Genomic DNA, 23,700 nt, shown 5'->3' with positions numbered 1-23,700 from the left:
ATCAAACTCCGGCCGCGGCTGCTGTATTTTGAAGGAGATGAAATGTGAGGACGGCCATGTACCGTGCCTCTGGTACAGTTAAAAAATGCCTGATAGTCAAAATTAAACCCGAGTCCCCAACTACAACGTGCCTCAGACTCATATCGTGGTCTTAGCATGCAAAATCTCATTATTTCATTTCGATTAGAATTCTTGACCGAAATAAGTTATTGATCACGTGATATAACAGTTTCAAGGCCTGAATTCCAAGTACCGCTACCTTCTAAACATCTCCAAACCTTTCCGATCGACTCTTCTCGGGGAAAGAAGCATACTTATGACAATGTGAGCATGAACACTGTATATTTTGATGAATATAAGTACAATTGTAAAAATTTTAAGCTTTCTAAACCGTCCGTTGCCTTGTTCTTTTTCTTTTGCATAAAATTATTTATCATCCAAATGCCACCTTTCCTACATCGCTTGTCTACTTATAGCAGTTAAAAATATGTGTCATAAAACACATATTCAAATCTTCAGTGTATTATCATTTTATGATGCCCACTTGGTACCTCATTTTATTACTGCGATGAGGAATGTGCATGCATGCCTGTGCGAGACATCGCCTTGGTGTGCATGTTATTAAATATGGCGGTAGGGAGTGGCTCTGCCCGAAAAAAAATGTGTTGCTGCTCCATCTAAAAGATTACAATCACAACAATGACCCTCTTTGCATTGCAAATAAGCTTGCAGACTCCTTCCATTGTTGCTGCGTGCTGGCCTTCCACTCGTCACGAGCGAATCGAAGAAATGTAGAAACATTGAAAACTCCATGGAAAATTGTTGTCATGGTGAAGGAAAACAGGAAGCTTCGCCTTTCAGGACCAGAACGGCTGCCTGGCTACCCTTTCATACGATCTTAGAGACATGCGTGTGGAACTTCTCAGTGCTGCGTACTGGTAAATTCTTTCCTCGTGCTCAACCAAACTCATTGCAGTCAAGTTTTTATGGTGATGCCATGAACACGGTGCGTTTACTGTCCAGGCGTGTTCTTTTTGCAACGTCGTTGAATAAAGGGCAATAGATAAACTAACTTTTCTTATGGCCTTGCTTGAAGCCGCTGGAAAGCATGACAGAAGTAACTTGAAAACTGGAGCCTTCATTTTCTTTGCTGTGATTTCTTTAAGCGAGACTAGGGCACAAACTACTGTTGTAGATCTCCTCCGGTTGTGGCTTGTCCATGATGCCCCCGTAGCCATTGTATGCTACAACCAGACTTGGGCTGACAGTGATGTCTCCTGGACCAAGCGCCTGCCGTGGAGTGTGCTGTTGTGGTGCAACGACTGGCAAAACTTTCTGAAAGTGCTTAAACAGAAGTCTGCGCTCAACTCAAGGACGACAGTCATCGTGCCAAACGGTGATGCGGACTTTGCAGACTTTCTGCAAATTTTTGACGAAGACGTGTACTATTCGTACCTTGTGACGTGGGTGGTGTTTCTTTCCTCTTCACTGGATTTGAGTAATGTGAGTTCTCGAGTGTCGCGGCAATTGCTTTGCAACCTAATTTTAATTCAGACTAACGGGAACGCAATCGAAAAAGCTGCCCTCTCGACGGAGCGATACTGGAACTGCACAATGCAGGAGGTGAGAGCGTTCACAAAACAAAATTTTGATGCTGACGTCGGCAGCGTCCGAGGGTTTGCTCGCGCGTTTTCTGGAAAACAGCTGAATATTGCGTGCCCTTCCATGCACTACCGAACAGAAGTGAGATCGTGCATGCCGTATGGCCGCGTCACTGATGCTATGCGCAGCTTGAACGCTTCGGTGGTGCATAAAGCGGTAGGGCATAAACGCTTGGCGTCAAGCCTGATGCTTAAGGAGAGTGACATTTACATGAGCCACGTTGCCCTCAGCCACTGGAGATTCCAAGATTTAGACTTTCCTGTCATCACCCATTACTCACACCTGACTTTCTATGTTCGCGGCAACTCTACCAGGCCGTTACTCTTTGGCACAGTCATGGCCAATTCCAAGACAGCACTGTTGCTTTTGTTCGGTTCACTGTCGTCTTGTTTCCTTGTGCTTCTGGTCATGGATCGTCTAGACTGCAGTCGGCAAGGCTACGAAACGGCTACGCGAACGCTACTTTTTCTGATAGCGTCATTCTATGCCAACTCGACGCGCATGCCGGGATCGAGTCCTTGGAAGCTGAGCCGGAATCTCCTCGTGTTGTCCTGGCTCCTGGGCACCTTCACACTGACCATCTACATCGATGGGGAACTGACCTCCTGGCTGAGCGTCATGGTGCCGACAGACGTGGTAGACACGCTGGACGAATTGACGGACGGTATCGAGAAGCGCATTGTACGGCCCTACGTCGTGAACTCATCCGTGTTTCATTTTCTGTCTACTCGCTCGGGTGATCACTCTCTGCTCAAGGCGCTATACAAAGCTTATGGTAGGCTCGGGAACAGAATGGTTATCGACGGTGTCCGTGCTTGCCTTCAGTGCGCCACGAGGGATGATGCTGTGTGCCTCATGAGCTCCGTAAATAACTGCTACATCAGGTATGTGAAAGTCTTTGGGACGGGCCCTACACTCGGCGATAATCAATTTCTCGACACAGATTACACAGGGCAATATCAAAATGAATATATATCGGAGGCGATAGCTTGTGATGAATAAACTATGTAGCGCAGGTATTTGTGACGCACTGTGGAGTTATAACCAACTAATTGCAGGCTTGAACCACTTCGCGAGATGTAACATGAAAATTTATAAGAAGGGAAGGTAGTAGGCTTATAAAGCACCAATTCCGGTACCTTCTTTACCTCAGTAAGGAAACTTTAATTGCGGTTAGGCTGCCTTATGTCAAATCTGAAAGCTTCTTTCGTTAGTCACCTAGGGCAAAGGCTTCGTTGGTACCTCCTCACAGTAAGGTAGTCCTGAAACTATACCATATTTTAAATAGATGACATTTGGGAGATGTTGCCGCCTTGAAGTGGCACCAGCTACTCTTTTTCTCATAGAACCAGTATATACTAAGTATGACATTACAAGCTGACACTCAACAAAAAGAAAAGGTAAAAAAAAGACAGACAGTCAGGTGATGCAAGTTCACTGAAACAATTAATGGCACAGTTCACATCAAAAACAATTACGAAAATAAAGTAATCTCACATAAATGTTGAAGAGACCATTCACAACATATTATGACGGAAAGTCAGCCCACATACAATAAATGCAAAACACAACAAATGTCATACAAGACACACTAGAAGGTGAAGTCAGCTCTCAGACACTAAATACGGAAAACACGAAGTCAGATTACAGTAATTCAAATGGTTATGGGCACAGAAAGGAGTATGAACTGCAACAAACAATTTCCAACAATATTATTCTCTGCCAGAAGTCTTTGGAGGTCCACTAGCACTCAGATCTTTAATGTACCTGTTAGCCATGGACCTAGCATATTTTAAACGGTTACGGGGCCTGGCGGTTTATTGTCACTAAGGTGCATATGAGATCTTTCAGTATCATATAGGGGACATTCCAGCGATAGATGATGTATGTCTTCACCAGCGTGGCGCCAAATGCATTGTGGACTATCAGTGCGACACATTTTATGCATAAAATATACTGTAAACGTGTCACCGAGTCTCAAGAGGTAAACCAGTGTCTCAAAAGATCGGCTGGTATTTAATGTGCGTGGAATATGAAAATCAAGGCAAGCGCCAATGGTAAATTATACTGAAGCTTTTAATTTTTGACCAAAGCATGTTTCTTTGCAACCACGGGCTGAAATCTGTCTTAAGATATGGCGCAACACCCGTTGTCATAGAGGAAACCCTGACGCTACAATCTCCTTATGCGTTCGTCGTGCCGCCTGCAGTGACCAGGTATCAACTAGAAAACTGTTGCGTTAATTTCTTTACCTGCTCGCGTAAGCTCTTTTAGAGTCTCGTAAACAAGTGCGGTGCAGAGTACTGGACCAGTTGGACAATCGTCCACTAGCAGAACTCAAAGCTTTAGCTCAGTACTCCCACAGAACATCCGCGCTGAAGGCGTTACTCATGTTATTAAGGTTCCTGCGGTTTGCAGGGCTTCACGATATACTTTAAGAACACCGCCCCCTACCGCTCTGTAGTGTACGCGGTTTGTTCGTGCTCGTCTCTCTATCTCCCCTTTCCACTCTCTTTATCTTTTTATCCCCCTTCACCCTTCCTCCCGTTCAGGGTAGCCAACCGGAACTGCCTCTGGTTAACCGCTCTGCCTTTCTATGCATCCTTTTCTCTCTCGCTCGTAAACTAAAGCCGGGTTCTGCGAACTGGTGTTGACATTACTAAGAGATGATTGTCAAGCTGTACCTTCATGCTTTGCTTTCTCGTTCCTACCTCTCGACAAGCTTTGCACGTCACTGCTTGCCCATGTTATGTTCGCTTGCACGTGGGCGCTGTCGCCTGTTGCTGGCAGGGGGAGAGGAGGAGTAAGCGGATATAAAACGAGGAAAACCGTACTAACGCAAGTGTGATGTGAAACGAGGAATGGCGTTTCAGAAAAAGCTCCTGGCTAACCTCATTGTTCTCAGCTGTTCCGACGCCTGCGTCCCGGTGCTGCCACACCACGTCACGTTTTGAGTTCGTCTACAATAATTTTTCACGTGAAGTAAACAAAATTGAAGGACAACGTCTGTGCTCGTGTATACCCAGAATTCAGTATAAAAAGTATTTGACGAACTTCCCTAATTTTTAGATTAAAGGCCGTTCACATAAAACTCATTGAAGGGTGACTTCGAGTTCAGGAGTGCGGTTGCCGTTTCTTATCATACGAAAGCGCTCCTTTCATGAGAACGGGTGATGGTAGCTTTAAGGAAAGCGTACTTCTTTTAATGATATCGTGTGGTAAGGAGGCATAGCTACTCGTGTAGCAGCTAATTCATCCAAATACTTAAATTTTGAAATCAAGTCCAGCAGCATTCAATCGTCTGTCTAGTTACCGCTCCTTAATGTTGTAACGCATTATGTAAGCTCACGATTTCGAACATGCGACATACTGACCATACTTGCCCGCGCACCGTTTCAGGAGGACTATCAGCGAAGGCATCAAACAGGGCGAAGTTTTCGGTCAGCTGTTCTCTTCGACACCCGTGAGGAAGGACTTTCCGCTCAGGGCGTCGTACAGGACATTGGTTCGGAGGCTCACCGAGACGGGCTGCATGAGAACTCTTGCCTACAGAAAGTGTGACGTCGACACCCGTTTCGAACACGTCGGTGATCAACACCTTACCTTGGGCAGCCTGTATGTGCTCTATATCACTTGTGTGGCAACTTCACTTCTCGTTCTAACACTAGAGCTGTGCATATTCTACAGTACGGCTGCACCTAAAAGCGCTACTATAGGTAAATCCGCTATAGAGCATACTTTATGTCCAGTTCAGGTTGCCGAACAGCTACCTTTTCAGCATGAACTGGCTGAACTTGAGAGGACCCAAAAAAGCAAGGTTGTTAGGTATCTTTAATATTGTATCTAGTAAAGGCACTGGTAATTGACGCATGATAAGCGCGACCATATGCAAAACTACAGAGAGAGAGAGAGAGAGAGATGAGTCAGAGCACAAGCCGCAGTTAATAAAAAACGTCACCCAGAACAACCTTCAGCTTGCTATAATAATCTATACCCTGTCAAAAACAGTAATTGTCGGAAAGAAATATGTGCAGATCTCGCGCACTGTGGGAATCGATGTTATGCGAATAATTTTGCAGCTAGCTAACTACCCACCATTATTAGGAGCTCTGCAAAGCATTACGAGTTGGACCAACACGTTTGTGTAAGGCGAGCAGTCGAGTGTATGACGCGAGCGCATGGGACGTCAGCAGCAAGGTAACGGTGACGACTACAGTATGACGGCGACGGCATGATGATGGATTTATTGTACTCCGGCAAAAAAGAAAGAAAAATAACGTTGCGATTGCTTTCGGTAAGACCTAAGCCGATAATCTTGCTTTTCATAAGCATATACGACGTGGCACACACGGGTGACAATGGTGACAATGACAATGACAGTTATTGGAGCGTTCCATTTCTGTGTGTGCAATCTAATGGCAGACGCGCACGTGCCCTTCCTTTCTTGAGGCAAACTGTTGCTATGCGACGTGCCGCAAACGTCAATCGTGTTGCAGCGCTTGTTCGTGTTGGCACGAGAGAAGGATGGGAGAAGCGTGTGTCTTTAGCCTAATGAGTTGACGAACAGGCTCCTGGGCTTTTGGACTGTGGTTTCATTTCATCGTGAAGCGTGTAGTCTTTATTCTAGAAGAGGCACCGACAGGAGCCTACTTGCCTGCCCACGGGAAACTGCCTGGTATGGCGCAGTAAACGTTAGACCTTAAAAGAATTATTCTCTGTGCACGCCGCACCAGTACCAACCAGAATTCTCGACTGTCCCGGAAGCAAGTAACGACCCATCACAAAAGTTCGTTTAAAGTTGTTATAGTCGAGTTTTGGTGTTCCTGAAAACCTTATATATCTAGCTATTTTAGCGCCTAAGTTCTCTCGCCCATGACCGGATCTTACTGTATATATCTTCAACACTTCCAAAAAATTTATCTCCTAATCTAAATACGGTATGTTATGCGTTTACGCCTTCGAGTTTCTTCGTTACAGGCTCGGTTTCGTCTAAGTTGCCTGGTGCTGTCTATGATGCGGACAAACTCTGAGAGTTCATTCGCGTTACAGAGAATCAGTGAGAGAACAGGAACAGATGTTTCAACAAGGACTCGGTACAATGTCCGGCTTTTCCCTAGGACGTGAACATGAAACCATCTACTAAAAGGGCAGGATGTGCGGGGTTCTTATATGGACCGCAAGAAGCAGCCAAGAAAATTTTTTTAATGTTCCAACTGCAGCCAGAAAACCAGAGGATTGCAAATTAATGATTGGATCTATTAGGATTCATCAGTCAAGATGTAACAGGAAAGACGTGAATCTACAATATAACCAAAGAATGCAATCACATCATTAGCCGAATATCACAACATTTCAACGAGGCACATGAAAGAACGACAAACCAGGCAAAATTATTCAAGCGCCCATTGCTTCTCGTGTATTGTACGGGTACAACCACAATCTAACACCAAGACAAGCAGAACAAAAACAATGCATCGCAAAGGCATGCAGTTCATTATAGCTGTACTCGTGTACCCAGAGCTCGAAGATCTGCACATACGCAGAATTTCAAACGTGCTACGAGAACTCGCCGGTGAAGCCAAACATTCACAAATTCGTTGTTAACTACCTGATCAGCACGTCTGGTTATCGCAAAGTTTAGCAATCCGGCGAGCAATGCGCGGCTGCTCACCATTGGCGAGCGCTCCTATATATATTGGAGGGCTGCAATAGCTATCACTGACGTCAAAGCTGCTTCTCAAAATGTTGGAAAAGAAAACACAGAAAGAAGATGCAGAGAGGCGAAAGCGCACTAGCTTGCACTGTGCTACGAAACTCCGTAATAATGTGCGATTATTTTCCCCTCAAGTAGGGAAAGCTATGGCACTCCATGAACACAAAGACAATTCGGCTATAATAAAAGGGAATTTGGCAGCAGACACTACTACCAAGGAGTTCGCCGCCGCGTTAATTAGCAGCTCGATGGGCACAAGAACGTTACAATGCCTGCAATACAGGAAACAATACTCACATTTATGCCGACTCACAATAGCATACAATGCGCGCTCTAGCCCACAAGGAAAATACATGCCGATTCTTGAGGAAATTCAACAAATCGCGTACAAATTATTGTAAAACATGTGAAATTAACTTCCAAGAAAAGTGGGTACCGGCTTGTGTCAGAGTAATAGAAAATTAAAATTAATTGCTGTCCACGGTTTTACGCGCCAGAACCATGCGATAGCCGTGACTCATGCCAGAGTGGGTGACTACGGATTAACTTTGAACACTTTGGGTTTATTTGACGCGCACCTAATCCTAACCACACGAGCGTTCTTGCATTTCAGCCCAATTGAAATGTGACGTGCACAGCTGGCATCGAACCCGCCACCTCAAGCTCAGCAGCGCTACGCCATCGCCACTAAGCTACCGCAGCGGACGGGGAAATTAGGAAAGCAGACAGCGAGGCACGAATGGCTCTTAGCCGACATTCCGTACTTCAAAAGTTGACTGAATTAATTATGCACCAACTCGCCCAACAAAGTACCACGGTCTTTCAATAAACTATTGGAGGACCCTGATAGTGCTCTGCACAAGATGTGCCCCGCCCGTTCTTCACCCACCAATACGAAAGCCGCCCGCCAAGCCGCGCTTCGCAGAGTAAGAGAGGAGACTGAATTGAAATGGCGATGCCACTTTTCCAGGAATGCCGAGGTAGGTACAACATGAAACACAGGTACTTGTGAGAAGGCTAGCCATAGTTATAATGATGTAACCTTAACAAAGACATCCCTCGTTTGGTGACGGGTCAAGCGAAACGAGGTTCGCAATTACACGGTAGCAACAAGCCACTGCAAAGCATGTGATGCGAGATTATCCAAAACATGAGACGATCCGCAAGCGCATCATAGACGGACAGTGCTGCCAAACCCTGGAAAATGTTCCTAAAAGTAGGGATCTTATGTCTTGTTTCAGGCAAAGAAAAGAGATTGTCCAGGTCTATGGAAATATTGATCGAAGACACGGAGGGACGAAAACCTCGGAGACGTGTAGCAAATTGCTGCGACACAACGATGACCGATACGTGGAACAGTGACGTGGCGGAGCTTGCGATGTATGAGTTAGGATTGTTAGATGTTACAGTAAGAGATGTTCGAGATATGATCGAGATGTTACAGTAAGCGAACGAAACTCGCTAAGTAAACGACAGGGTGATAATGTTTCGGTCTCTTTAACAAATCACGCCTAGCTGCACTGCCGATTTCTGTGCAGTTTGAATGAAATATTTATCTTTAACCGGTGAGTCGAACATATGCTGCAATACCAAACAAAGCAGCACTTTCGAATCTCGATGTACGCGGGACACATACCTAGCAAGTGCTGAGCCGGAAAGGCAGCCATGGTTCTGAACACCTAACTATGCACGTCTGTGCTAAAATTTTTCGGGAACCGCTAATAGGTAGATCAAGCTTTGACAGAGTCCCAGGGATCACGTGTTGCAGTGAGTGTTGGCATAGAAGAAAGAAAAAAAGGCGGCTGCGTATCTGCGTGCTTTGCTGAAAATGACGTATAAGCGCGTAAGCGTGGTTATGTCACATCAGCATTCAGGGCATGCAAGAAAAATTTGCGGCATATCTTTTACATTGGTGCCGTAATGTGGCAGACTGCTTCGACGCTGTTACATTCTGTAAGGAAGATCCGGCATCTATTTTCCGTTTCAGTTTTGGTACTTTATTGTTGTTCAAACTTGCTTTTCATGTAGAGCAAAGTAAAAACATGTTGACGCCTTTTTCAGAATGTAGCTTTCTACGAGTAGCAAGCGGCTGTGTTGTTGACATAACTTGCACTACAACCTAACTTCTGTTTGAGTGCAGTGACTTCAGTATTGAAGTATTTTAAAGGTACATGAAAACGAGTTTACAAATAAATTGTAACTGTAAATGCCCAGTATATTTGCGCAACAGAAGCAAAAACTTATTGTTACGGACATTTTGGGAACTACAGATCTACTTTATGCTTTTCCTACAATCCTTCATGCAAATTAATTCTACTCCTCCTGTTCATTTCTTACTGTCATATCATAGTTTTATGCACACATCCATGATGTGGGCACCTTATTTTTTCCTGTTTGTATTATTATTATGTTTAATAATGCAATTATAGGTATATTAAGCTGTGTAACTGCAATTTGTGTTCATATGTGATGTTTTTTATGCTTCTAATTTTTGTATTTTACCTTTGAATGTATTTTGTGTGGTTTGTGCGAGCTGATGCATGTGTTCAACGTAGCATGTAACTATGTTCTCTATAATCAGTAAAAGGGGACAAGGCCTCTCCAGGCAATTTAGCCTTAAGCCTCGAGCTCCTCTTAGACACTGTCTAAGGGGCTAAATAAAAGAAACGAAACGAAGTATTGACAATCTGATATTAATCACACGCATCTTGCAAAAATGTACGAAAATCTATGGAACTTTTTTGTTATACGAGTTAGGAGAAAACTTGCTTCGCAGGTTGGCAGTACTGTGGACGGAATACCACTTGGAGTTCAGCCATTCACACTAGATGATTGGATTTTACCTCGCCAAAGTAATTGCAAAAGCGTTTCATTTTTGTGGACGAAGCTCGCCGAATTCGTCTATGGTGAACACGGACCAGGCCATCGTCTCCTTGAGAACCGCCCACGAAAACACGAACACAAGCCCCAGTGGGAGGTATCCACACACGCCTTTAAAGCATAAGGCAGCTGTGTCTTTATTCCCCTTTAAATAAAAATTTTACGTATCAAATCGCGCCAGTGACTGTATATGAAGTGTTTGAAAAACACACAGCCGTGTAAAGTGAGAGACCAGTCAATTCAGTCATGCATTCAGGGATAAGAAATTTGAGTTTGATTGCTTGTGGACACTACTTTGTGTCAGACCGTACGACAACGACACTGCTTTCGCTCTGACACAAGATGATGCTCATCTATTGATATATAATGTTTTGATGCCAGCGCAGAGACTTGATAACCGGGAACTCTATGCTAGCTAGATGGCTCCTTGCAATTACCAGTTGGGGTGCAGTATAGAGCTTCATATAGGAGGGTAGTTGGAGAAGTATGGGAGAGCCCTTTGCCCTGCAGTGGGCGTAACCAGACTGATGATGATGATAATGATGACGATGATGATGATGACGACGACGACGACGACGATGATGATGATGATGATGATGCTGCTGCTGATGATGATAGAGCTTCAGGAACTGCATGGAGCAGTTAGAGGTAACATTACTTCGTGGGTGACCATGACACGGTACGTCCTAAGCGAGAGACACTCAAGTCGTAAACGTGCACCGACGGCTGCTTCTCAAGAAACATTGTCGCCGGCAGCAAGACGATGCAGTTGTACACAAAGGTGACATTTATTCGACAGTGGCGGCAGACACATCGGCGAAGGGCTCCGTGCCGTCAACGAAGGCCGTGATAAGCTCCATCATGGCCTCGGGCTGGTCGTAAGGCAGCTCGTGGCCACCGTTACGCACCACCACAAAGTTGAGGTTCTCGACAGTTTTCTTGTAACCGTACAGCTGCTGGCCATCGGCACTCCACCATTGGTGTCGGGGAGCGTGGGCCCAGCGGTCGACGTGCGCCCAGGCGACGTGAGCGAGGAAGTTCTCGGTCATGGTTGTAGGCACGCACAAGTCCAGGGGGCCGCTGTACACGAGAACCTTGTAGCCGTTCTCTAGTACCTCGGTGAACTGCGGTACGGCCGAGCGCATGAAGTCGTCAAGGAAGTGGCCGACCACGACCTCGCGCGTCGTGCTGAACTCCCGGTCACCCACGTGCAGCGCGCGTCTGGCTCGAGGCTTCGGCAGGAACACCTTGTACGCCCTGGAGCCTTTGGGCTCGGTGTCGGTCAGGTAGTTGTAGTAGTAACTGTATCCGGTGACGTTCATGAAGAAGGTGTCGCCCTTGCCCTCGGTCGCGATTCCGAAGAACAGTGTGTCCATGAGCATGAGGGCTTCGATTGTGTTGCCGGCGCGGATATGTTGGACCGCCTCTCGGGCGACGCTCCTCATGTAGTCGGCGGAGCTTCGATCAATCAGGCCGACCCCGTAGATGACCTCGCCGACGTCCATCATGTGGATCGGGTCCGTTATACCATTGCCGTAGGCAATACCCCGGAAGTTTATCTTCACCCGCATCGTGTCGGCATTCTGGTGCAACGTGGCTCCAACTGTCGGAACGTACTTACCTACGTGTTGGGAGTTAAAAGAAGGCACGTGAGTGAAGCAGCGTTTGGTGAGGTCGTCAGTTAGCATGAGTTAATGTTTGACATATAGAAACCCTATAAGGACCGTGATCCTCCAAAACAGAAAAAAGAACGTTGGAGCTACCGAAGGGGCTGGAATCGATTCTGCGCGTTCTAATAATCAGAGAGATATTCAGATTGGGTTTTAAACACGGCGCCTGCTTTATACCTTGAATATAGAGAAGGGAAATTTTAATGGACATCGAGAAGGGGGCATGGAATGCGGCACGTACAAAAATATATTTAATCAGTCGACGCCAAATGATAGCGCTCATTTTCTTTTCAGTCTATTCCTTTACAAGAAGCCGCTGCCACCAACGAGTGCACGTGATGTCACTCTACTAACCCACCAAGCTAACCCGCCAAGGGTGACAAGGCAGGCTTCGGCAACGATAGGTTCACCTGTCGAAACGTAGGCCAGCCTTTCTGAGGCAGTTTATCCCTGTTTATGTAATTTCTATACCACAGTGTGCTACACAATTTGTCGGTGCCCATCTTGATTCTGGATATAAATATCTAGTAATTTTCCTTCTTGTTAATTTCTTTACTTTACCTTTACGCGATTTACATGCATTATTCTCAATATACTTGGCTTAGATGGGTGCTTACAAATTTCTTAAGGAAATACTATATAGTTAGGTTCTTATATGGTTTTAAGACTAATTAGGGACTCTGTAGTGCAACTCCATAAACTACAGGGTGAGAAATCATCCCTGCGTTGTCTGTAGACTAACTACCGTAGATATTCAAATGTAGATCGAGCTTTTCATGAAAAAGAAAAATGTTACCAAAAATGAGTCCGCCTTGCATCCACAGTATCACCGGTGCATTATTCGGATCACTCTGACAAAAGAAATGACGCGCAAATCACCTTACCAGTTATGAGGCTAACTTTCCTGTCATATACAAATGACCTACGATCTTGGGCCGTATAACGTAAAACTATTCCAATATGTTTTTATTCCAATCTCCTGACGTCAAATTTGCGTAACCGCCGACGCAAGCATCGGGCGGTCACCCGCAGGGTTGTCTGAACAGACCAATCAAATGCTCCGCTTGTTCATAGGAGGTCACTTTTGTTTGCTTGAAAAACAAATAACATTGCCTGCAGTGAGCGGCTTGTCTTACCTAATTGGCTAACAAGAGGCGAGGAGCATGCTCACGTGGAGAGGGATTCGGTGGGGCCGAGCCACTGCACTGAATATCGATAATCAGATGAAGAGGGTGGAGCCGGCGCCTGCGATTGGTCCGCTTTCTCTTACTTAGCTTGCGGTGGCTCGTCGACTATCGCGGCGGCATGCAACAGAAGCTTAAGAATGACGCTAAAACGGATCCTCAGCAAAGAATAGTTGGCAGAACGAGGTCGTAAACGTGCCGAAATTTCTGGAAAACGTTACGCGGCCACGCAAAAAGTTTTATTACACGCAAATACACCCATGCTCTCCGGCAGGAGCGAGTAGCCAGTGCCGGAGCGATCGGCGGCAGCCATCTTTTATTCCTTTCGGAACGAGGCAGCCTACGCCTGTTCAGTAGAAAATTCAGTTTTGTTCGGCATATTAATGCATCTTGAACGCGTACGCGTCACTTTGACGTGGTAAGTTTTTGCGGTTTTGTGACGTCGCGTGAGAGGCAGGTGAAGTGGGTGCAGCCCGAAAACTTTTGACCAATAGCCGAGGGCTTATGGCATAAAGGCGTCGAATCAGAAATAACAATTTTTGTCTTGCTCGGTCAAATTATGCATAATCATTGTGTGCACGTCATATCAGACGGGGAGCTATCGCGCTTTTCGTGACGTTGCGTGACAGGCAGGTGAAGTGGGGGTGGCCCAAAACGTTTTTGACCAATCGCGGTAGGCTGATTGCAGAATTGGAATAGAAAAGTTTGGATAGTTTTACGTTATAGCGCCCCTTAATACTTCAAGGAAAAGGGAAAGTACTTTTTTCCACGCATTGAAATAATTTGTTCATTTATTTATTCAAGTATGTAACTTTCCTGCTGTAATGCCCTACGAGGCGATGCAGGTAACCAATAAATAAATAAATAAATAAATAAATAAATAAATAAATAAATAAATAAATAAAAGTGAACCAGATAACGTGTTTCACTGAGCCCGCCGTTACATTTTAGCGAAATTGTCCAGCTCGTAGTTGGCTGCTGCTATCAAAGCGACCTTCTGAAAGTTTCTGCGCTGGAAACAAGCTTGATCATTATGTGGTAACAATCTGTCTGCAAAATGTAACGTACAGTTTATGCCACGATAACAGATGAAATATTAAGAAGGCCCCAGGCCCTTTCTCCTCGCTAGCAGAGACGATGACGTCACGTGCCTCGCATTCCACGTCACCCATCCCGCTCGCAGCGCAACACATAGAGAAGTAACGCGAACGCGGTGATCCTCGAGAGAGCCAAGACGGCCACTGAAAATGCTGTATCTCCAAGGGACTCGATGGCACCAAGAACGGCGTCGTTCGGGATGCCGAGAACCCCTGCGAAGTATCCTACCAGGACGTCTTCTCTGGCAGTTCCGACGAGGAAGCAGCGTGATGGCACCGACTGAACCAGGTTTAGTAGCCGAGATTACGGTAAATCGAGTGTGTAGTGTTCAAAGTATTTCGTTTTCCTAAATATGCACGGGTCTACGTACATTCGAGTTATATGTTTTTTTTTTATTTCTTGACGAGTTCGTGTTCAACCCATTTTCGAGTAAATACGGCAAGTACATAAATGTACTTCCACTTTTTGTAGAGTGTCAGCAAGAAACGCTTATCGCCTGCCGAAAAATAGGAATGAACAGCTGTTTGGAAGACTTATAATACCTTTTGCTTCACGAGGCTGTTTGTTCGTTACTGTTTGTTGGTTTGTTCTTGTCCGCGCTTTATTGGACCGACTTAGTAGCAGCTGCAGCACTGCGGCGAGTCGGGCGCTTGCAGTTTTAACCCGAACAGGAATGACTTTCTTCTGATCTTTTTAGTGGTCCAGTAAGCCAGCATTCGTAATTCCAGAGAGCACCACGGCCCACCAAGAGATACTGAACCACAAGTGTACTAGCAAATCAGTTCGTTTACATTCGCCATTTTTACAAATAATCGATAATAGATGAGTATATAAAAATATGTATGATTGTTTCACTGGATCTTCTGCTCTTAGTAATTAGTACTGCCAGTATGGGTTGTTGGGACGACAGCTTAACATTCATTTCTTTCATAAATTAATATATCTTCATCGAATCGAATCGTAATCTCCTATCTAATCGTAAGTAATTCACAGCAGTTAACGATTTTTTCCTCTCTTCTTTCACACGTTACATCAGGTGTACCACAAGACAGCGTTCCTGGACTGTCACTATTTCTACTATACATTAATGGCTTGTCGAATAACATTTCCCCACAAGTGCGCATTTTTAGCGGGCAACTGCATTCTTTATCGTTCTATTAAGTGTTCCGATGATCATACAATCCTCCAGAAAGATATAGAACTTACTTCTCTGTGGTGCAACACTTGGCTAATGAAGATTAACGTTTCTAAATGCAAAATTATCTCTTTTAGCCGCAAGAATACTAATTCTACGTTTTTTATCACATAAATAAAATCACTATTTTGCATGATACTCAATATGAATACATTTTCTGTTAGCCTAACTTCGACTCTTTCGTGGTCAACGCACATTGCATAAAAACGCGCCAATACTTCGAGATCATTAGGCTACATACGACGCAAGTTACACAATTCTACTAAAGAAATTTGTAAACTAGCTTACCTACCATTTGTTAGACCTCAGCTTGAATACGCCGCATCCGCCTAGTCTCCCGATAAGAAATATTTGATCTAAAAACTCGAAACTGTTCAGAATGGGCTGCGCGTTTTATTTCACGTTGTTAAGACTATAACGAAAGCATAACGCAAATAAACTTGACCTCTCACTACAGCCCTTGCCTGATCGTCGTGATATAGCCCTGTTATCATTATTTCACAAACACGTCCATAATGCAGTACCATCAGTTCTGCTTCTTGAAATTCCTCATTACAGGTCACGTCGGTTGTACAATCCGTTCGATTTCATGCGTGTCTATGGAAAGACCAATTCATTTAACTACTCCACTCTTCCAAAAGCCATTCGCCTTTGGAACGACCTTCCTGACGCCATAGATTATGAGAGTTACCAAAGAAATTTTCCGCTTCTAAAAACGCATTTTTCAAATTCTACAAAACCTAACGTAATATTTTTGTAATTGCCCTTCCCGTTATTAATGTGCAACTATCCGTTATGTAGTGTTTTGTTATAGTCTAATTATGTCTCGCTCGCTCTGTAATTCCACTGATTATATTTTCTTGTGTGAAATTTTAGTGTTCAATGACCTGTTGCATTTAAAAGCATTCGGTTTGTCCACTGTACAATTGTAACACCACATTGCTGTATGTTAGCGCATTTCTTACCCTGTATTTTTTGTATATGTATTCAAAGATGTGTTCCAATTATCGTATGTTATAACCTTTGAGCGTACTCTCCCCCCTTAAATAATGGCCTGATCTTTGAATAAATAAACTAATGCGTGAACGCGCTCAAGGGGGATGCCAATGCTTACATGCGATGGTGAAAATTGCGCAACAAGTTCGCGAATATTCACTGAGAAAAGCAGTGAAGCGCATTAAACGTGTGATTGCACGGTGTATGCGAGATAAGAAGAGCTGAATGTTCTTGTTCATCGCTGCACTAAGCCACTAAGTCACTGCACGTGCTGGAAAGCTCAAGTCAATGTTCTGGGCACGCGTATAGTTAAATCAGAGTCCTTGTGGTTGGTGACCTGTGCTGTTGTTAGCATGTACTGTTACAAAAACATTGATTGCGCGAGACAATGTGGTTTTCTTGAAGCCATAAGAAACATGATGCCACGTTCGACATAACAGGGATATAATAATGAATAATTGGGGCTTAGTTTTTCTGCTAAAGTGGAGACGTAGTCCCTTCTATGAAAGATAGCTGGCTCATTGTGAGCGCAAGGAAAAATATAAATTGGTAAGCCAGGGCGCTGTTCTCTCGTAAGGTTGTCGCTTTTAGTGTGCACCGATTGTCGAAGTGAGCGAACGTGGTCGCAAATCGGAAAGAATCTCCCACCTCTCATCAGGGTTACTTTAACATCGCCCAGCTCCCAAGCCCGTTTTGTACACATAACACGCCCATTTCTTCGATGACGCGTTGCACTGAACATTTTGCCGTCAAAAAGGAAGCGCATCTCGAAAGCGATAGATCCAGAATGCGAGAACCAACCGGCATAAGACTCTCCCGAGAGGTACAACTCGTTCCCGGCCAGGTCGCCGAATAGCGTGAAGAACTGCTGCAAAAACTCGAGCATGTCCCGGCCCACGTCTGTCTGGTTGCGCGCGTAGCCGGCTTCGTTCTCAGTAAAGCTGAAGCCCGTGCCCACAGGCTGGTCCACGTACAGCATCGAGTAGCGCGTCGCCCAGTTGATCTCGCGGTACCTGATCTCGCTGCCGTCAGCCGACAGTACGTACGGCCCGTTTTCGGCGAAGAAACCCAGCATCGATGTGGTTCCGGGTCCGCCTTGCATCCACAGTATCACCGGTGCATTGTCCGGATCACTCTGGCAAAAAATGACATGCAAATCACCTTATCAGTCCTGAGGCCAACTTCCCAGTGACATATGAATGACCTACGACAAGAGCGGCCATTTGCAGAGCGCATATCGGGCTTTCGGTCATTCTCAGCGCTCCTTTCACTTTTTAGATGTCAATCGACGAAGTGTTGGTGTAGTGCCACCGTCGTCATATTTGTAATCGTGTCGTAGTTGCTGCTACCTAAGCATACTGCTTAAATACATTAGCATTTTGGGGATACTTCGCGTATTTTCTGCGGCAGTGTATTTTTCTGTGTATCTGGTCTCTTCCCCGCCTGCCTGAGTGGCTGGGTCTAATGGTCAAGAGGTTAGCGCATCGGGCTGCTGTGCTGAGGGAACAGGGCTCGAAGCCTATCCTCGGAACAACATGGGTCACTGAATGTGTGCCAATGTGTACAGGCGTGTCGCTCTTCAACGAACCCCTTTCACGTCGACATGGGTCACTGTAGACGCGACACTGGGTAAGTGCCGCTGTTCGAGTAAACTCTTTTACACTGACTTGTATCAGTGGCCATGTGCCACTCAGTCGGTGTTGGTCTTCAACAAACTTCTTTGGTGACAACTTGGGTGACTGGGTAGGTGGGTATGCGCCACTCTTCAATGAAGGCCTATGACGCCAATTTCGGTAACTAGGTTTGTGCCACTGAGAATGTGCCGAAATGCAATGACGAAAAACATCCCTTAAATTTCTCCGACGCTAAGCGGAATTGAACCAATGTCAGAACGGTTCCTCAATTACAGCAACCCAATGCCTCAGCAGAGTGCGCCACAAATGGACTGGGTATGCACCGTTCTTCAATGAACCTCTCGCCAACTGAGGTCACCGAGTACGTGTCACTGGTTATGCGGCAAATGAGGGCACAATTCTCAGAGTTCGCGGGCACCGGCGCGCCACGCTTCTCGTCTCGGAGGTCACGCGCGGACTTTTAGGCGGCGCCGCTAGATGGTGTAGCGTGTTCAGAAAGAAGCGCGAGACTGGAGCCCGGTTGACGCGTCACGCTTGTCGAAGCGTCCACACGCACGGGTGTGCCATGCATCACAGATGCCACGCGCAGGCTTAGCGGCGGCGGCACTAGTTGGCTCCGAGTGCTCTAAGGCAAGGACGAAAGAGGAGTCCAGCTGCAGTACGCGCCTCATGCATAATTCTTTTCGACGGTGGCCATACGTTGGGTCGCTATATTGATTCCTACTAAACGCATTACCGTGAACAGTCATCGCGAGGTGGGTTTTGCCGAATGTTTTTCTATATTCTATCGGTCTAAATGCCAGTATAGCACTCTTGTGGTGCTTTGAAAGCACTGAGATGCCTCCCACTCAAACTGAAATATTGAGCGAGTGCTTTCGTAGTGAACGCTGAATTGTTGGGCGTAAGGCGTTCGCTACGGTAGCGCTTATCGATTCGTTTTTCTGGAAGAGCCTACACTTCAGCACTGGGGTTACTACTGCTTTGAATTATCGAACGCGAACACGCGTTCCACTTAAAGCGCAAGGCTATCGCTCAAATGGAAAACGTGCTTCAACAGGAGCTTATCAGATGACAGAAGCTTCCACTGATTTTACGAAAAGCGCTGAGTGCCCCAATCACGGCAAAACTGTAGGTAATCAGCAAGCAAAGTTGTCTTGGTCCTCCCTGGTGGGTCGAAATTGCTTTTAGTATTATATTGATTGGTATACAAGGCCTGCAAAAGTATACCACGACAGCAACGACAACTAAAAACAGATCATTTTGCGATGCTGCTTGTTTAAGAGTACATAAGGGATAGAGTAAAGCTTGATCGAAATACCATGTTTATAACCTACGCTAACGACAGAAGCCTGCTTTCTTTTTAAGGCGTGAAATTACTGACTTTCAAAATACCGTTAAAGACACCTTCACGTTATTCAGAAGCTGGAGGGAAAATGATGCTCTAACAACTAACGCGCACAAAACACAAGACGGCCTTGTTATACCCTGTAGAAGCAAAGCTGTAGAAGGTAATATAAGCCTTAACCTTGGTGTATTAAATATAGTAACAATCGTTCCCATAGTTGAAAGTGGTGTCGTGTCTCAGGAAAGCACGTCCTGGGATTCTAAAGCCGAACGTAAGTGTAACAAAGTTTATCGATCTCTTGGCTTGCTGTGCAGGCATCGTTTCATGTTGTCAGACCACCTTAGGCTATTAATTGATAATTGTATTTTCTTTAACCAGCTGCAATCACCACGGCAAGTTGCAACCTAAATGTATTGCATGTGCGTGTTTCAAAAGAACTGAATTCGCATGATTCTGACCACATACTAAACCTGTTTCTGAAAATCTAAGAGGGTCCCTGGATTGTTAGGGCCCGCTTGGAATTTTCTTATTACACAACGTACTGCAAAGGACCGTTGCCGGGAGCGTTCTAGCGCGAGAATTTTGAAAAACTGCTTAGCAGTAGCTGAGATAGAAGCAAAGGAATGTTGCAAAGCAACAGTGCAGGTAGGCGAGCTGCCCTTCTTCCCGCGTAGAGGCTTTCTCTTATATCCCTCTCCTACCTTCTCCCATATTGGAGCCGAGAGCACACCTTCTTTTCCTTTGTCGCGGGGGTCGGGACTGTCGCCGCCTACTTTTCTTTCTCTCCCTTGCTTGCCGGCGACGCTGTTATAATCATTTTCCGCGAGATCTCATGAGCGAGAGCAATCGTATGCCAATACATCGGCGCTTTCGACTGGAAATGTCTTGTTATAATTTATTTTGTCCTCTGGGTCTTCGTGGCACTCGATCATCCTTACACGAGCAAGCGACATAGTTTATCCCCGCCTACCCACGTCTTGGTTCGGTTTGTCCTCAGTACAGCATGGCGGCTTAAAAGCATTGCGCTTAGGTTCTGAATGCCGCTTACCGCTCCTACCGTTTGCCGCTTCTTTACCGCGTTGCACTTGCTATTGTGCACGACTGTACGAGTGCATCGCGTTGGGGTGTGGTAAAGCTGCTGAGGCCTTTAAGGACTGATTTGGTTGGTTTTATGTGGCGCATCAAATCGTCGCACCAGCTGTGGGGCAGTTGACGGTTTTTCTTATCATCTTATGCCTGAGTTCGCGCGTGTTGAACTGTTGCCAGCGGCTTTATGCAGAACTGTTGATTTAATTAAGTACGCCTTGGCTCGTATTTAGCGGGGTTAAATCACTTTGTGTTTCATCAATATGTTTACAGGCAAGTGCTTCTTTAACAGGTTTTTTTTCGTTTCACCCGACGACGTCTTCGATATTGCGGTTACTTGGAAAATGCTTTAGAAATAAGGAAGCTCAGGGATGAATCGCTCATAGCTGCTGCATACATTATTGCTGTTCGATTCTCGTTGAAAAATTATCGCCATGTTTGCGAAGTGATTACACCCTGATGCTGCCTGAGCAGACTTACCACGCAGAGTGATTTGCAGCGTGTGCATTTTGTACTCAATTGCATTCTTGCTTATTATCTTTTGCGGCGCAGGAGTGCAATGCGTATACGCCGCATTGGACTAAACCCGGCCTTGCCGCCAGCGCCCATCTACCTTGGTCGGTGCTGCTCCGCTTTAATGTATATCGTGTGGTTTCTTTCTTTCGTAACACTCGGCAAAAAGACGCTAAAAGGCGGTAAGATTTTACCGTTGTGCGTTTCCAAAGGAGTTGAGTAGAGACCACCAGCTGAGAAGACGTCAGGGCCCGCGTCATGGTGCCATTTAGTCATGGTGTCGTTCTGCAGGCTACTACATGAAGTTGTTTCTCTCTCTCTCTCTCAGATTGCAAAAGCTGCAGTATGAATGCGAACTGGGTTGTCCCAAAACTCCGGTGGATTCATGCGCACGTCTGCTCTCATAGAAGCCCGAACCTGTTCTGCAGCTGTCGCCGTCTAAATAGCGGTCTGGCACCCGAACAAAAGGAAAACGCAGTCGGGTACTTCGGCCATCCTTGCTGCATCCCTAGCGTTCTCTTGAAACCGCCCGCTAGGTGGCCATCAGTAGTGCCTCTACAGGCGGTGCACCACGCGAATACTTAAATAGTGCCCAAACACGAAGGATTACACCTGCGATGCGCAAGACTAGGCGTAACTGTGAACAACAGCACTGACGGTAGCGCTGTCCTTCACTTCGCTCCATGCGTAAGTTTTTCGAAAACACGTCGTACATGAATTTACTGCGGGCAAAATACTGGATTTTCACATATTTCTTTTGGTCACCTTCTTGGCTAACCACCTTTCATACAACTTCCGATGTTGTCGCTCTGTAATCACCTGCAAACTACTTGAATTATTGCTCTAAACCCGCATCTTTAATTAGACTCACGTGTACACTCACCAGGGATGGCACGAACCAGAAGAACAGGTTGCTGTTATACTGCGGGTTGACGGTGATGTAACCTGAGTAGCCAGGCACTTCGTAATCGGCGCCGAGGGGGCCGACTTTGCTCTTCGACTTGGCTTCGTCTAGTTTTCCGTCCTTGATTAGAGGTGTCAGGAACAAGGCCTGCCCTGCTGAAGTGAGCGATATCTTCAACACAGTCTGATCGCAGTTATCATTTACGCCAGTTGCATGAATAGTTGAGCACACATTAGCTCAGCTCACAACATAAACCTCTTCCCCACAGTTTTGTTTTAGCAAATTCTTTGTGTGTACGTGCAAAAATATTTAGCAAGTATTGTTAATCTCTTTTTCGTTCCCTCGTGAGTCATATTGGATAGGTTATCAACCGTATTAGAAACGTTATGCGTAATGTTTTGGCTATTCATAGGAAATTTAATGAATATTGTTCCAAATACAAAAATGAAAGCATTTAGGTCCGCAAATTTTCAAAATTATATTAATCAGATTGCAGAGCAAAAGCAACAAGACAATTTGCATCATGGTAGCACCAAGTTTCGAACCCTGGTGACATTGCCCAGGATGCCGTTAAAGTCAGAAATAATAGCACGCACACATTTTGCTTGGCGTTCTTTCTCTCTTCTTTTTCACCCGGACGCAAAGTTAAAAAACTTACAGAGCTACAAAAACAAAATGTGAAATGTCCAGCAAACATAATTAATTAATAATGCGCGATTTCATTAATATAATTTTGAAAAGATTATGGGTCGAAATGCTTTGCTTTATTATATTTCGAACAATATTAATTACATTTTCAGTGAATCTCCAAAACATTGGCCACAACGTTACTTATACTGCTGGTAACCCTTCCAAACTAATTCGCGAAGAAACGAAAAAAAGAAGAAAAAAACGTTACCAATGCTTGCCATTCCTTTGATTGAAAAAGAAGTGCGTCTCTTGACTGCGCCCTCAAGCACTTTGTCCCCGTGGCAAGATTTTGAGCGCTTGCGATGGCTGAGCATTTGGGAAGCACATTGTGAGGTGAGCGTGCATCTCTTCTATGCCGGCCGTTGCTGCGTATGGCACCACCGAGCACGCTACTGTGCGCCCTATCTTAGACGTAATCTGCGGCGGATGGAAATGTAGGCGAGCTAAGATGGCTGGTGGCTTCGTGTGGGCTGCGTTCTCGCACGCTTAGTGTTGGAGCTCGTGTAATCAAGATTCGGAGACGAGTTGAAGCGAGAGGCAGCACAAAGCTTTCTAGGGATGGCCGATACATTTTTTATTGAATTAACGATTAATCAATTTTCATTTTAGCCTTTAATCATTTAATCGCTTTCGATGAAGGGTTTTTCATCGATTCATTGATTAATCGAAATTTTTGCCGGTCACTTTTAGAAATGCTGAAACTCACTTACCTGCTTTCGTAGTAATGTTTGACAGGTGAACACAAGTGAATCACTTGAACACAAGTTCATAAGCGTTTGATAAAATATAATATTTAACTTCTTACAGACTAAATATACTTAGCACTTGTGGCTTTCGAAAAGATAAATAATGCATGTCATAAAATGGCACTAGTGAATCCCTGTGCAGTACAGGTAAACAAAAAGAAAGAAAAGGCAGAAGTGAAAGGTGAAGTCCAATTGAAGTATGCAATAAATTGCATTATCCACAGGGAAAAAGAAAATTACTGGTTTTGGATTTTAAGCCACATGCTCTTTTCTACAGAGCGAAGGAACTTCAATTGGCTGGAATGTTTGGGTAAAACCGATGCGCTCGTTGAATGGCCACAGCACCAGCGAGCGAGAATATATGCTCGGCCGCTATATATTTGC

General features: G+C 45.2%; 1 protein-coding gene across 1 annotated transcript in view; it reads right to left on the bottom strand.

The window, feature by feature from the left end:
- Positions 1–11,021: 11,021 nt before the first annotated feature.
- LOC126531115 (venom serine carboxypeptidase-like) overlaps positions 11,022–23,700 on the bottom strand; it is a 33,873-nt gene continuing 21,194 nt past the window's right edge. Inside the window, exons 4-6 of the mRNA XM_050178517.2 lie at positions 21,860–22,032; positions 17,200–17,533; positions 11,022–11,876 (exon numbers count right to left, since the gene is read on the bottom strand). Coding sequence (XP_050034474.1) covers positions 11,044–11,876; positions 17,200–17,533; positions 21,860–22,032 — 1,340 coding nt within the window. The 3' untranslated portion in view covers positions 11,022–11,043. The remainder of the gene's footprint in view (positions 11,877–17,199; positions 17,534–21,859; positions 22,033–23,700) is intronic.

The sequence above is a fragment of the Dermacentor andersoni genome, chromosome 5, assembly GCF_023375885.2.
Source record: "Dermacentor andersoni chromosome 5, qqDerAnde1_hic_scaffold, whole genome shotgun sequence".
Lineage (NCBI taxonomy): Eukaryota > Metazoa > Arthropoda > Arachnida > Ixodida > Ixodidae > Dermacentor > Dermacentor andersoni.
This window is presented reverse-complemented; position numbering and strand designations above follow the sequence as displayed.